General features: G+C 36.8%; 1 protein-coding gene across 2 annotated transcripts in view; it reads right to left on the bottom strand.

Moving 5' to 3' along the window:
* Positions 1-14,149, bottom strand: part of CBLB (Cbl proto-oncogene B, E3 ubiquitin protein ligase) — a 326,701-nt gene extending 312,552 nt beyond the window's left edge. Inside the window, exon 1 of one of the 2 annotated variants that reach the window (XM_006872287.1) lies at positions 13,973-14,149. In XM_006872287.1, the coding sequence (XP_006872349.1) occupies positions 13,973-14,140 (168 nt within the window). In that variant the 5' untranslated portion in view covers positions 14,141-14,149. The remainder of the gene's footprint in view (positions 1-13,972) is intronic. The other variant, XM_006872286.1, reaches the window with a different exon arrangement.
* Between the last annotated feature and the right edge of the window lie 346 nt (positions 14,150-14,495).

Genomic DNA, 14,495 nt, shown 5'->3' with positions numbered 1-14,495 from the left:
TGATATGATAAATCCTGTTGAAATAGGATACAATTTTTCAGTATTTATTTAAAAAGATACTATCAAAAGCGTATAAAAGTTATACAAATCCAGCAACCAACAGCTTTCAGCAGGCACGGTTTAATCTCAACAACGTAAAACTTGGTAAAGCATGTCACAGATTAATAAATTATTAACTTCTAGTTAGGGACCAGGAAGCTTCAAGTTGATTTCTTCCACTGGTGAATTTTTTAACTGATAAATAAAAAATGTTCCTGGGGCACTTTTTTCAAGCATTTCTAATAACTTTTCTTTCATAGAAAGTTTTAAGTTTGATAGAATTTTAATTCAATATTCATACCAGGCTTTTTCTCATTTACTTTATATAAAATTATAGGTCTTCTTGAGAATGTAATGCTTTGTTCAGTAAAATTATTGGAATAACTACTATGTATCAGGTATAGAGTTTAATGCCAAGGAATTACAGATGATTAGGATATGCTTCCTGCCTCAAGGAGTCTGGCAGAGGAGAAGTAGTTCTCTATAATTAACTTAAGAGCAATGTAATTCTTGCTCTAAGGGATCTGATAAAGATACCATCCAATCTATTCATTTCCAGATAAAGAAACTAAAAACTACAAAGATTAAAGAACTATTATAAAATCATTAATCCAACACAAGAGCTGGTATCTTCTGAATCTTAGGCTGATCTTCTTTCTAAATATATCACAATTTAATTAGAATTTGGCATATAATTAATGATAACTGCTAAACTCATTTACATTTTTATTTTATTCTATTTGCAATTTCATATGAACTTTGAGACCCATTTGTTAATTAAACAAATAGTTATGTGAAGGTATTGTTTTAGACCTTAGGAAATACAGAAAGGAATAAGACCTGGTCCTCAGAGTGCCTAGTAGAAGACCGAAACCCACTGTCTTTAAATTGATTACTCACAATAACACTAGACAACAGAGTACAACCATCCCATAGATTCTCCCAGACTGTAATCTTTATAGTAACAAAGTGTCACATATTTCTCCTAAGGAGAAACTGGTAAATTGAACCACTGATAATTTATTTAACAGTCAAAAGCTTTAACAACTACACTACCAAGGTTACTTAGGTGGAAGACCAATAGCTTTAAAATTTTTTTAAAAAGTAGAATTTAATTACTGTTAATGGAGAAGAAGGAGTCCTGGTGTGGCAGTGTGGGTTAATGCACTGGACTACAAAGTTGATTTGAACTGCAAGGTCAGTGGTTCAACTTCACCAGCTGGCTCCTTGGAAACCCTTTACAGGGTCGCTATGGGTCGGAAGCGACTCTACGACACTTAACAACAACAACAGAAAAGAATATAAAATGCTACCAAAGAAAACTAGACTTTCACTCAAAACTACTTCATGGGCTGGGCACAAAAAGCTTATCTGAATTTGTCAAAAACAGCATTACAGGCAAAGGTATGTGGAAAGGCTTAAGCCACACAAGAGATCCCAGAATGTTAAGAAATTATACATTCTATAATGTGGGAATATAGTCAGTCTATACGTGAGTGGTACAAGATCTGAAACAGACTAGAGTCAGTTCATCAAGGCGCTTGTAGGCCACACTGCTTTCAAAACTTGGAAAAGCATAATATACAATGCTGGACTACTATATACGGCTGAGTGTACAGCTCATCCATCAGATTACTATTAAACTCAGTGATTTACGACAGCTCCAACTGAAATGAATAATGCTATACTAGGCCCATGACTTCTAAGCAGGTCAAATTCAATTCAATAAATATTTATTGAGTACCTGCTATATGCAAAGAACTGAGAAAGTCTGGGAAAGAAAAATTGTTTTCCTAAAACAAATATTTTAAACAGGAGGAGGGAGAAATCAAGCTCACCACAAGGTGAAAGGAGAAAACATTTAGTACTGGATTTAGGATTAAAATCTCATTATAATCATATAACGCAAAGGATTCTAGAGCTAAAGCAGATCTTGGAGATCACCAAGACAATCTCCTCATTCTAACATGGCAATACTAAAACAAAGTATAGTTTTATCTGCTAAGATCACTGGATCAGAACCCTGATGTCTGAACTTTAGAATTAGGTAAACTCTCCATTACACTGTTGTTGTTAAATACCATAGATTCGGTTTTGACCTGTAGCGACCCTGTATAGGGTTTCTGGAGCAGCCAGTGAACTTGAACCTCCGACCTTACAGTTCAAAGCGATTTTACAGTCCAGTGCGTTAACCCACAGTGTCACACCAGTACTCTCGTCATTACAACATACATCTGCTTTTTCTATCTGTTTAGATGTCTGACCACCACTCCTAGGTCAGTCTGACATACTGTGGTGTCTGCGATGTCATGATGCTGGAAGCTATGTCATCAGTATTTCAAATACCTGCAGAGTCAGATTGCAGCAGAGCTTCCAGACTTAGATTATGAAGGTGATGCAGACCATGTTTGAATGCTTAATCATTGAAAATCTTGTCAACAGCAGCAAAACAGTGTAAACCTTTCTGGTAGGAAGGCACTCAAAATGAAACAGGGAAGAGCTGTCATCTCAAAGTACAGTTGACATTGAAGACGTGGATAAAGCAAAGCTTTCTGGAATTTCCTATGTTGATGGGCACAACTCATAATGAGAAGAAACCACTATAAACATCCATTAAATCAGAATACAGAATGTACCAAAACATTCCAAATGTTTTCTCCTTTCACCTTGTGGTGAGCTTCATTTCCCCCTCCTCCTGTTTAAAATATTTGGTAGAAAGCAAGGCTCCAAGAATTAATGAATACAAATAGAGGTGTTTCACCAAACTAATGCAACAGTGGAGACACTCACTCATCTATATCAAATTTGAAAGACAGCTCTCTATCCAACCAATTGGAAGACATCCATATTTGTGCCCATTCCAAAGAAATGAGACCCAGCACAATGCAGATAACATGAAACAGTATCACTAATATCACAGGCAAGTAAAATTTTGCTGAAGACAATTAAAAAATGCTTTCAGCAGAACATCAACAGGGGATAGCAAGAAATTCAAGCTGAATTCAGAAGAGGACATGGAACTAGGAATATCATTGCTGATGTCAGATGGATCTTAGCTGAAAGCAGAGAATTTACTTCTGCTTTACTCACTATGCAAAGGCATTCGACTGTGTGGATCATAACAAACTCAGAATAACATTACATAGGATAAGTATATTCCAGAACACTTAACTGTGCTCATGAGAAACCTATATATAGATCAACAGGTAGTCATTTGAACAGAGCAAGGAGATACAGAATGGTTTAAAATTAGGAATGGCATGTATTCTTTCATCATACTTACTCAATCTGTATACTAAGCAAATAATCCAAGAGGTTGGATAATATGAAGAACATGGAATCAGAACTGAAGGAAGACTCAGTAACAACCTGTGATATTCAGATGATACACCTTGTTTGCTAAAAGTAAGGACTTAAAATACTTACTGATGAATATCAAACACTACAGCCTTCAGTATGGATTGCACCTCAATGTAAAGAAAATAAAAATCTTCACAACTGGACCAATAAATAATATCATGAAAAATGGAGAGAAGATCAAAGTTGTCAAAGACTTCATTCTGCTTAAATCCAAAATCAATACTCCTGGCTGCAGCAGTCACGAAATCAAACAACTTATTGCATTAGACAAACTTCTACACATGACCTCTTTAAAGTATTCAAGATCAAAGATGTCACTCTGAAGGTCTAAGGTGCATCTCATCCAAGCCATGGTACTTTCAATCCACTCATGCTACTACTAGTATGCCATCACATAGGTTCTAACTCATAATGACACTGTATAGGGTTTCCAAGGCTGTAAATATTTATGGGAGCAAGAAGCCTCATCTTTCTCTGGCAAAGTAGCTGGTGAATTCAAACTGCTGACCTTGTAATTAACATGTAAAAACCGGACCATGAATAAGGAAGACTACAGAAGAATCGATGCATCTGAATATTGGTATTACAGAATATTCAAAGTGCCATGGACTGACAGAAGAACAAACAAAACTGTCTTGAAAGAAGTAAAGCCAGAATGTTCCTTAGAAGTGAAGAAGATGAAGATCTCCCATACTTTGGATAGGTTGTCATGAGAGACCAATCCTGGGAGCAGGATATCACACTGGTAAAGCAGAGGGTCAGCATAAAAGAGGAAAGAACCCCAGTGAAATAAACTGCCACAGTGGGAGCAAGAAGGAATCAAATATAACAACAATTGTGAGGAGTAGTGTTTCCTTCTGTTGAGCAGAGGGTCACTATAAGTCAGACAGGCACTGGACCGAAAGGTCGATATGAACCACAAGGTTGGTGGTTCAACCAACCAGCCACTCCATGGAAAACCGACAAAGGGTTTCTATGAGTCAAAACTGACTCAATAGCACTTAACAACAACAAATGTTTTAATGTTTTCTTTGCATTTTTTTTAGGTTAAAAATGTTGATATTTAACTGACTTATAAATGTTGTGAATAAACTCTGGCAAAGTTATGAAGGAGCTTCACAATTTGGGGGGAAAATACCACTTTTTAAAATTGCATTTTTTTTACAAATTCTTTGAAGCTCCCTCAAATATGTGATTGTCAATTTTATGTGTTGACTTGGCTAGACAATGGTGCCTAGTTCCCAGTTGTTTAAATAATGTTTTTGTTAAAATACTAGTTTAGAGTGGTTTTCAAATAAGAACCGATCCATTGTGACCCTGTAGAGGGTTTACAAGGAGCGGCTGGTGAGCTTGAACCACCAACCTTGCGGTTCAAGTCAACTTTGGAGTCCAGAACATTAAGCCACAGTGCCATACCAGGACTCGTTAAAATACTAGTTTTAAATGGTTTCAATACAGATATGATTAAATCAGTTGGCCTTAAGAAGAACAGATTACCTCCATAATGTGGGTGGTCCTCATCTAATTAACTGAAGGCCCAAAGAACACAAAGGAGTTTCTTGCAAGGGAAATGATTCTACAATTCTATCTCTAAATTACAGACACTTCACCAGAACTCTTTCACTCCTCACTCTTACCATCACCTGACGTATTTTAAGATTCCCTCCCATACCACAATCTAGGATAATACTTCTAATATTCCTTTTTCTCTTACATCTTACATCACTTTCTTCCTTAACCCTTCCCATGCATCCATGAACCTATCCTATAGCACCCCAACAATTATTATTTCAAATCTACCCAACACAAGGTATCAGGACTTTCTGTCCATGAGCTGTCATAATTTTAGAATGAATTTTACACTATCCACGCACTTATCAAAACAAAATTGCTTTATAAAGGCCAACATGTGCCCCTAAATAATGATATTCAATGATTTCTTATCCCCAGCTTGGTTTTTTTCTACATATCTTCAAATTAACTCCTTGAAGCTCTTTCTACCCAAGAAATCAATATGCTCTTGTCCTCTTATTTCTCTTACCATTCATTGTTCTTTGCAGGTTTCTCTCTTATTCTCTGCCATCTAATGATGGAAAACACACTCCTCAAACATGTCATTCTCTGACTTTTTCTGTATGCATCTTCTACTTCACCTGGGATTCCATCATTTCTACAGCTTGAGATGCTACTCCAATATGCCTATCAACCATTATATATTCAAGGCGCTCTGGTAGCGTAGTGGTTACAAGTCAGGCTGCTAACCTCAAGGCCAGCAGCAGTTCGAAACTACCAGCCGTTCCGTGAGACAAAGATGAGGCTTTCTGCTCCTGGAAAGACTTACAGCCTCGGAAACCCTATACAAGGTGGCTATGAGTTGGAACAGACTCCATGAAACACTACCACCACCACCACCATTATAGACCTGCAATTTCAACTTATCTCCTGAACTAGACACTCAATTTCCTGACATCAAAATGATTTCATCACGGCATGTCAAAGTCAACATGGTGAAAAACAACTTATCATAGCCCAGCCCCAAACTTCCTCTTTTTCTTCCTCTTCTTTATCTTATTAAAAGCATCACTGTCTTCAGAGTCAACAAGGCTGACAGCCACAAGAGTCACTTTCACTTAATCTTCCCTTTCACTATTGTTTCAGAAGGGTCACCAAAACCTCCACACTGGCTCCCACATTTGATGTAATGCTTGCTATAGCTATTATCAATTCTCTAGGTCAGCTCTTCATTATTTCTAATAGTCTATTACTTTAATTCCTGTTGACCTTTCTCCCTATTTTTACTTTCTATTCTTTAAACCCATCTGTTATAGATTTAAAAAATGGTGTAAATACTGACATCTATGCCTTTGGTTATAATCCCAATTGGGAATGGGTTATCTTTGTTATGTTAATGAGAAAGGATTAGGGTGTTTCTTTTGAGATATAAAAGAGATTAAAAGCAAGTTAGCAAGCAGAGATGAGAGAGAGGAAGATGAGGCATTCTGCTCCCCTAAAGATTTACAGCCTTGGAAACCCTGTACAGGGTCACTATCAGTTGGAACCGACTCCACGGCACATAACAACAACAACATGCCACGTGAAAATCGTCCAAGAGCAGAAGCTAAAAAAGACAAGACTCTTCCTCCAGAACTGAAAAAGAGAGAAGGCCTTCCTCTAGATCCAGTTGAATTCAGACATCCAGCTGCCTAAACTGTGAGAAAATAAACTTATTTGTTAAAGTCAGCCACTTATGGTACCTCTGTTATAGCAGCATTAGGTAAGACACTATCCTTCAGCAATAACAGAGTAATCTACCAAAGAATAGCCTTGAGTTTTCCTCTCCCTATTCTTAAAGCTCTCAATAGCTTTCTGTTGTGAAAAAGATAAGAGTCCAAATTCCTTGATAGGAAATTCTAAGCTTCAGTCATCTTTCTCTGACTTACCTTCTCTCATTCAGTAACCTCCCTTTATCCATCAATTCTTCAGCCTGAGTCTCAACTATTCTCCAATGAACAGCTAAATTAACATAAGGAGCTCTGGTAGCGTAGTGGTTACAGATTGGGCTGCGAACCATCAGGTCATAGGTTTGAAACTACCAGCTGTTCCGCTGGAGAAAGATGAGGCTTTCTATTCTCGTAAAGATTTGCAGCCTCGGAAAGCCTGTACAGGGTCGCTATGAGTCGAAACCGACTCCATGGCACACGACAACAACTATGCTTCATTCCACACCAACTTTTCACCCCTAACCAATGGCTTTCATTCCACACACACTATGCCACAACACTTTAGTTATAATACAGTATTTATTATTCTGCTGTATGATATGACTATTTATAAATGACTGCCTATCTAGTTAAGATTTGACAAATGAATGATGCTATCAAGAGACTATATGAAGTAATGTTGGGAAAAAAAAGAAGTTGACTCCAACTCTGCATGGTAAAAATTTTATGAGAGTTAGTAGTTTACTGATTAAGGTCTCCATTATATGTAAAACAAGGAGTAATCATGATGTCTCTTCCTAGGATTCTTTTAAATCTTTTGATTTATCAAAGGCTCTTTCTAGAAGTTGCAAGTAGCAAACTCTAGGATTGTTTCATGTCTTTCAGAAAACAAAAGCAAAATCTAACTCATTACTGAAAAAATTATCTCAACTGTTAATGCACTATGATACCCACGCAAGTCTATTAAAGCCCATGATTCTGCTAATGTGGAATAATTAATGATAAAGAGAGAATATTTGTGGAGTTATTTTCAAAGAAATGATGTTCCCTTTGTTGAGGGTTCAAGGAGGTTGACATGCTCAACATCAATAATCAATAGGCATCCAAAACCAGGGTTTTACTCCACATGCAACATTTTCAGAGATATAAAGAGTTCAACTTAGTAAAAAATATTTACTCTTATATTTTTCAATATCGGTAACTAAATTAGTTGATGAAATAGAAGAATTCTACCAACGTATTCAATCTGAAATAAATCAAACTTGCAATCAAGATGTATTGATCATTACTGGTGATTGGAATTGAAGGTTGGAAATAAAGAAGAAGGATCAGTAGTTGGAAAATATGGCCTTGGTGACAGAAATGACGCTGGAGAATGCATGATAGAATTCTGCAAAATCAATGATTCTATTCATTGCAAATACCTTCTTTAGACAGCATAAGAGATGATTATACACATGGACCGCACGAGATGGAATACATAGAAATCAAACTGACTATATCTGCAGAAAGAGATGATGGAAAAGCTCTATATCATCCGTCAAAACAAGGCCAGGGGCAGATTGTGGAACAGACCATCAATTGCTCTGATGCAAATTCAAACTGAAGATGAAGAAAATGAAAACAAGTCCACAAGAGCCAAAATATGACCTTGAATATATTCCATCTGACTTTAGAGACCATCTGAAGTAAAGATTTGATAAAGGCCGAAGACAAGAAGAGTTGTGGAATGACATCAAGAACATCATACATGAAGAAAGCAAAAAATCATTAAGAAGACAAGAAAGAAGGAAAAAATCAAAATGGATGTCAAAAGAGACACTGAAGCTTGCTCTCCTGTGTAGAGATACCAAAGCAAATGGAAGAAATGAGGAGGTACAAGAGCTGAACAGAAAATTTCAAAGGTCAGCTCAAGAAGACAAAGTGAAATATTACAACAATAAGTGAAAAGATCCGGAGTCAGAAAGCCAAAAATGGAAGAACACGCTCAGCATCTCTCAAGCTGAGGGAACTGAAGAAAAACTCAAGCCTCGATTTTTGTTTTTGATTCTCTGGGAAAGTTATTGAATGTTGCAGAAAGCATCAAAAGAAGATGGAAGGAATACACAGAGTCACTGTACATAAAGGAAATGGTTGATGTTTAATGGTTTCAACAGGTAGTATATGATCAAGAGCCAATGATCCAGAAGTAAGAAGTTCAAGGTACACTGAAGGAATTGAGAAAAACAAGGCACCAGATATTGATGAAATAAAAATTGAAATCTTTCAAGAAAGTAAGGCAGCAATCGAGGCACTCACTCATCTATGCCAAGATACTTTTTATCTCTTTTTGAAAATTCTTTCAGTAATGTAATTTCAAATAAATGACAAGGACAGCAAGACCAAATGTAGACCAGTAATCAACTTGCTCTTCAAAATATCATCAATTAACTATTTTTTAATTACCCAAACAACCATGTAAGCTCATAACATTTAGCATCTATTAGATGGAAAATTGTTTCTCTTTTCCATTACCTGGCTAAGACTCTGATAAAAACCACGCTCAGGAACCTCATATTAATAAATTATCATTCCTAACAATCACTTCCTTACCCTCACCACAGCAATTCCAACATGAGCATGGATTGCTATAATGCTGTTACTAAAAGGCAATGGCCAGCAGAATCTAGACAGACAACTGTCTCATCAGTGGCCAAAAACACAAAACTTCTAAATGACAGGTGGGCGCACTCTACTCTGCTTCCTCCGTACTTTGTATAAGTCTATATTACAGCCCTTTTCATACTACATGGTAATTATCCATTTATATGCCTGGCTCTGATGTTCTTCTCTAAGCGCCTTGATTGGTCAAGGGTAGGATAATGTCTGGTTTAGCTTTGTTATCACCCATAAAGCACTTAGTAGAAACATATTGTTGTTGTTGTGTGCTGTCGAGTCAGTTCTGACCCAAAGCGACCTTATATAGGGTTTCTGAAGAGTGGCTGGTGAGTTTGAACTACCTATCTTGCAGTGCAAACCAACATTGCAGTCCAGCACATTAACTCACAGCACCACACCAGGACTCATATTAGATCATCAATAAATATTTACTGTTTAAGAAATCCTGTCTTATAAGTAGCTTTGGAACAGACCACAAGGTTGTATTTGAACCTAGATGTGTGTTCAAAGCTTAGTAATAGTTCTGTTATTACATCACATGGGGTCCACTAAATTGAGGAAATTTCAGCCAAACTAACAATGAATGACACATATGGTTAACGCCAGGAAATATGTCTAAGCGGGAGGCTCTTACATCTAAAACTATTCTCTTCTTTGCAATTAATATATTTACTCTGCACTACTGACAATCTGTGACAAAACACTTGACATTTTACAAGGAAGCTAACTGAGCAATTTGGTTTGAACTTCAAGCTCACCAACAGCTCCTTGGAAACCCTATATAGGGTCAGAACCAACTCGAAGGCACTCAACAACAACCATCAGTGAGCTAGTGCAGAAAGTCTGACTTCCGAAACATAACAGCTAGTTGAAAGTGGAATCTCATTGACCATCTTAAATTCTAGAAGCCAAGAAATGTTAAATCTATATTACATACTTACAAGATATTTTTTCTACAGTTGGAGACTACTCTATCATCCCCAATAAACAAGTTATTGTACTTTTCAGTAGCTAAGACAAACTGAATTTAAGAGGTTTTCATATTATTGTATTTTTTCAGTTTGCCCATGTAAATAACACTTATGTATATAATACACATAGGAAACTTAATAACCAAAGGGATTGCATCGTTATAAAAAACTGTATGATGTACAAATTGTGCAAAATATGTTATACTTCATATTATATTATCTGCCTTTATGAAGATGCTTCATAAAGAAAAAATGTTTACCCACTAAACATTCTCTTTTATATCCCTGACAATTAGGCTTAAAGGTTATTTTTTCAGCTATTCACAAGCTTAATTCATGCTATAGCAGTTATTTTACAAAACAGTTAAGTGATCTGTCAAGGGATTAACTTTTGGAATAATAAAGCTCCTGATGTAATCATTAATAACATGTTGGTATTATGAACCACTTTCTTCACCACTGACAACTAAGAAAAGATAAACACATGTGGGGAAAGTTTCTGCATTACACAATAAAACATATTTCCAATTAGAAGTTGTCAATGCCTTTTTATTACTCTGTGATATGGTAAAGTAAACATACAGAACTCATAATTATGGAACTTCCCTCCACAAAGTCTATACACAATTTTCATCTGACAAATACTTCTTGCTGTTGCTAAGTGCCACTGGGAGTGTTCCAACTCACAGAGATCTTATATAGGGTTTCCAAGGAACCACTGGTAGGTTTGAACCGCCACCCTTGAAGTTAGCAGTCCAGTGCTTACCCTGCAGTGCCAAACCAGGACAAATACTCAGAGTGAAAACAAATAGGAAAATTCATAGCAATGCACCTTTGTCAACACCACACCCAAATTCCACTAAGTGGAGACTTTAGATAATAGGTTATCTTGTAAATCAAGTTTCTCAAGTGGAGAAATTTAAACCCGACCCCCTCAAAATGGGTTAATAAGATAAACAATGGCAAATAATTAACTACCAAATAACCATCTATTTTAGCAAAACTCATGGTTGAATTCTTGGTGCTGCTGATTGTGTGCTATGGAATCAGTTCTGACTCATAATCTTGTATAGGGTTTCCCAGGCTATAAATCTTTACACAGAAAAAAGCCTCATCTTTCTCCCAAGGAGCAGCTGGTAGTTTCAAACTGCTCACCTTGCAGGTTAGCAGCCCAACTGGTAACCCCTACACTACTAAAGTTCCTAGTCAAATATTTAAAGTAGGTAACATTTATGTTAACAATCAGTAATAGACCAAAATGATGGATACTGTCCATTTTTAAATATTTCAAAAGTTATGACTTTAGAGTTACTATAACTTACCCTTTCCTTCTATAAATCTTTTTGATTTGATGTTCTAAACAATACTCACACATGTACAAATGATGAACACCCAAACAAGGGCATGGACAGAGAAGAACATCTCTTTTTGTAGAACGCAATCCATTTGTGACCATGAATATAACAGGTCAGTATATTCCTTGAATTCCTTCTCTGTAGTTTAATGCACTGTGGGTTAATGCCCTGGACTGCAAGGTTAGTTTGATTCACAAGGTCAGTAGTTACAGCTCACCAGTGGCTCCTATATAGGGTCGCTATGAATGGGAGCCCATTCCACAACACTTAACAACAACAACCCCCTAGTCAGAGTCCTGGTGTGATACTATAGAATACACACTGGACAGCTAACTGCAAAGTCAGGAGCTCAAACCCACCAGCCATTCCTTGGAAACCCTATAAAAGCTCACTATGGGTCAGAATGAACTTGAAGGTACTCACTATAGGTCGGAATGCACAACAACCCCCAGGTAAATAATTTAGGCAAAAAGGAAGACATTCAATTATATACTCTTTAGAAAAGCAAATAAACTTAGTATTGTGCCTGCCAAGTATATTCAGTTTGCCAAACTGTTTACTCCTCATTCTTAAATATCCGATGCTAAAATCAAAACCTGATCGTAAGCAGAAAGTTACAATGCTCTGATACAATGACATCATTCTGTCTGGAGCACTTTAATATAACAATTTGTATAAATTGGCAGAAGCTTAAATAGGTCACATTGAAGGCCAAAACTGAGGATATTCATCTGGCTCCACATTTATCACTATAGGCCATCTGTACTTTCTATAGCAATGTTGTTGTTGTTGTTGTTAGGTGCCATCGAGTTGATACCAACCCATAGTGACCTTATGCACAGCAGAACAAAACACTGCCCGATCCTGGGCCAACCTCACTACTGTTGCCACGCTTGAGTCCATCGATGCTGCCACTTGGCCAATCCACCTCATTGGGGGTCTTCCTCTTTTTCTCTGACCCTCCAATATATGAATATAAAGTAAAAGTTGTCACATTCTTGTATTGCTAATCCTATTGACAGTGGCTTTTATATGGCCAATATTTGCACACAGTTGCAAACCAAAGCAAAGTGACCACCACCAGAGGTCTGCATGGAGGGTTTATCACAACTCTACAAATGAATTAGGGGGAAAAATAAACAAACCACTTCTGTAGTTCTAAAGATATGAAAAGTCTCAATTAAATTTGTAATTGTTGTTGTTGTTGTTGTGTGCCATGGAGTCGGTTTCAACTCATAGCGACCCTGTGCAGGGTTTCCCAGGCTGTAAATCTTTACGTAAGCAGAAAGCCTCATCTTTCTCCCGCGGAACAGCTGGTAGTTTCGAACTGCTGACCTTGTGGTTTGCAGTCCGATTCGTAACCACCGCTACCAGAGCTCCTTAATTTGTTATTAGCCCTAAAAATTATGAAGTAGAGCCAAAATGTACTATGAAAAACTTATCAATATGTAAAGGATAATGTTACTGCTTCAAAAGCAAGAGCTAATCATTTGGAAAAGCAGTCAGCCACATTTTAATCATATTTACTGTATAGTGCCAGTTAGTAGAACAGGGCATTGACAGTTACAGTTTTCTGGGTTGATCCCTGTAAGGCATTCAGGTTGCCTTTTGAACTGGAGTTTCCTGAACAATGACATCTAACTTAATTTCTTCTTATGAAATTTAGTTCATGTGAAAGCAACATGCAGAAACCACAGAGTTTTCTGCTACTCTCAGTACCCCCACCCCCAACATAAATTTTCCTTTCACAATAAACAAAGTGCAATCGAAAAGGTTTCCTGTTTCAAAATGGAATAGTAGATGAAAGAAACTGTAACTCTACCATTAAGAACAGCAAAAAAAAAAAAAAGTTTCTTAATGAAGATGAATTCTGAAAGATCAAAATGGAAACTATTTCTCTCAAATAAGGACTGTTTCCTCACTTAAGGGCTAATTTGATTTTCTTCTTTCCCTAGGTAAATATTTTCAGCACCACACAAATAGTTGTCATGAGAGTTTCATCAGAGGCGTTTCTTAAATTATTTGTTTGCACTCTTGATATCTAAGAGCAATACAACTTCACACAAGGCAAAATAAACACATCCAAACTATTCTAAGACTATATACACCAACAAACCAATCAGGCAACAGTAAGAGCTTTGCATATCTGAGTCATATAGAGGAACTTTGAACCATGAAAAGTAGAACAAAAGGTTAAAAAAAAAAAAGTGTTTGCTCTGAATCTAATTTTTCAAAACACATGAATGAATGTAAGGAAAATAGTCACCCAAAGGCAAAGAACTGTTGCAATAGTAATTACTTGAAATTAAGAGTATAAAGAAATGTGGAAAAATCATGCCCAGGATTAAGAACCTGAGACAAAACTCACCACTTTGTCCATGAGTTTCCAAGTTTTCTCCACAGTCCTGCGATCTGCTGCTGCTTGCTTAGGAGGTCCAACTGCATCCTGAATAGCATCAATAATACCCAAAATTCGACCTTTTCGTGGGTTTCCTCCTCGACCACCAGGGTTTCTGCCATTCATAGAATTTGCCATCTGGAATCTTAGTTCTTTGGGAGATGACGCAAAAAAAAAAAAAAAAAAAAAGGAAGAAAATTTAGCTGGTCATGAAAATATTTATCCAAAAAAATACCTAACAGGCTTACTCATACCCATTACATCCTCCATCAAAGAGAACAAAACTCAGGATCCCAGATTCAACTTTTCAATGAAGTATGAATTTACACACAGTAGGTTTAGTGGTGATGACCCTAAATTGCTTTTAGAAAGCTAACAAAGATGTATCTTTCTCACATTTCAAGCAGCAAAGGCTTGATTAATAACCCACTTATAACAAACAAGCAAATGAAATAGATTTCCACCAATTAGATAAGAACAGAATGCTCTCCCT

The sequence above is a fragment of the Chrysochloris asiatica genome, unplaced genomic scaffold (assembly GCF_000296735.1).
Source record: "Chrysochloris asiatica unplaced genomic scaffold, ChrAsi1.0 scaffold00191, whole genome shotgun sequence".
NCBI lineage: Eukaryota > Metazoa > Chordata > Mammalia > Afrosoricida > Chrysochloridae > Chrysochloris > Chrysochloris asiatica.
The sequence above is the reverse complement of the archived record's forward strand: the minus strand, read 5'-3'. Positions and strand labels throughout refer to the sequence as shown.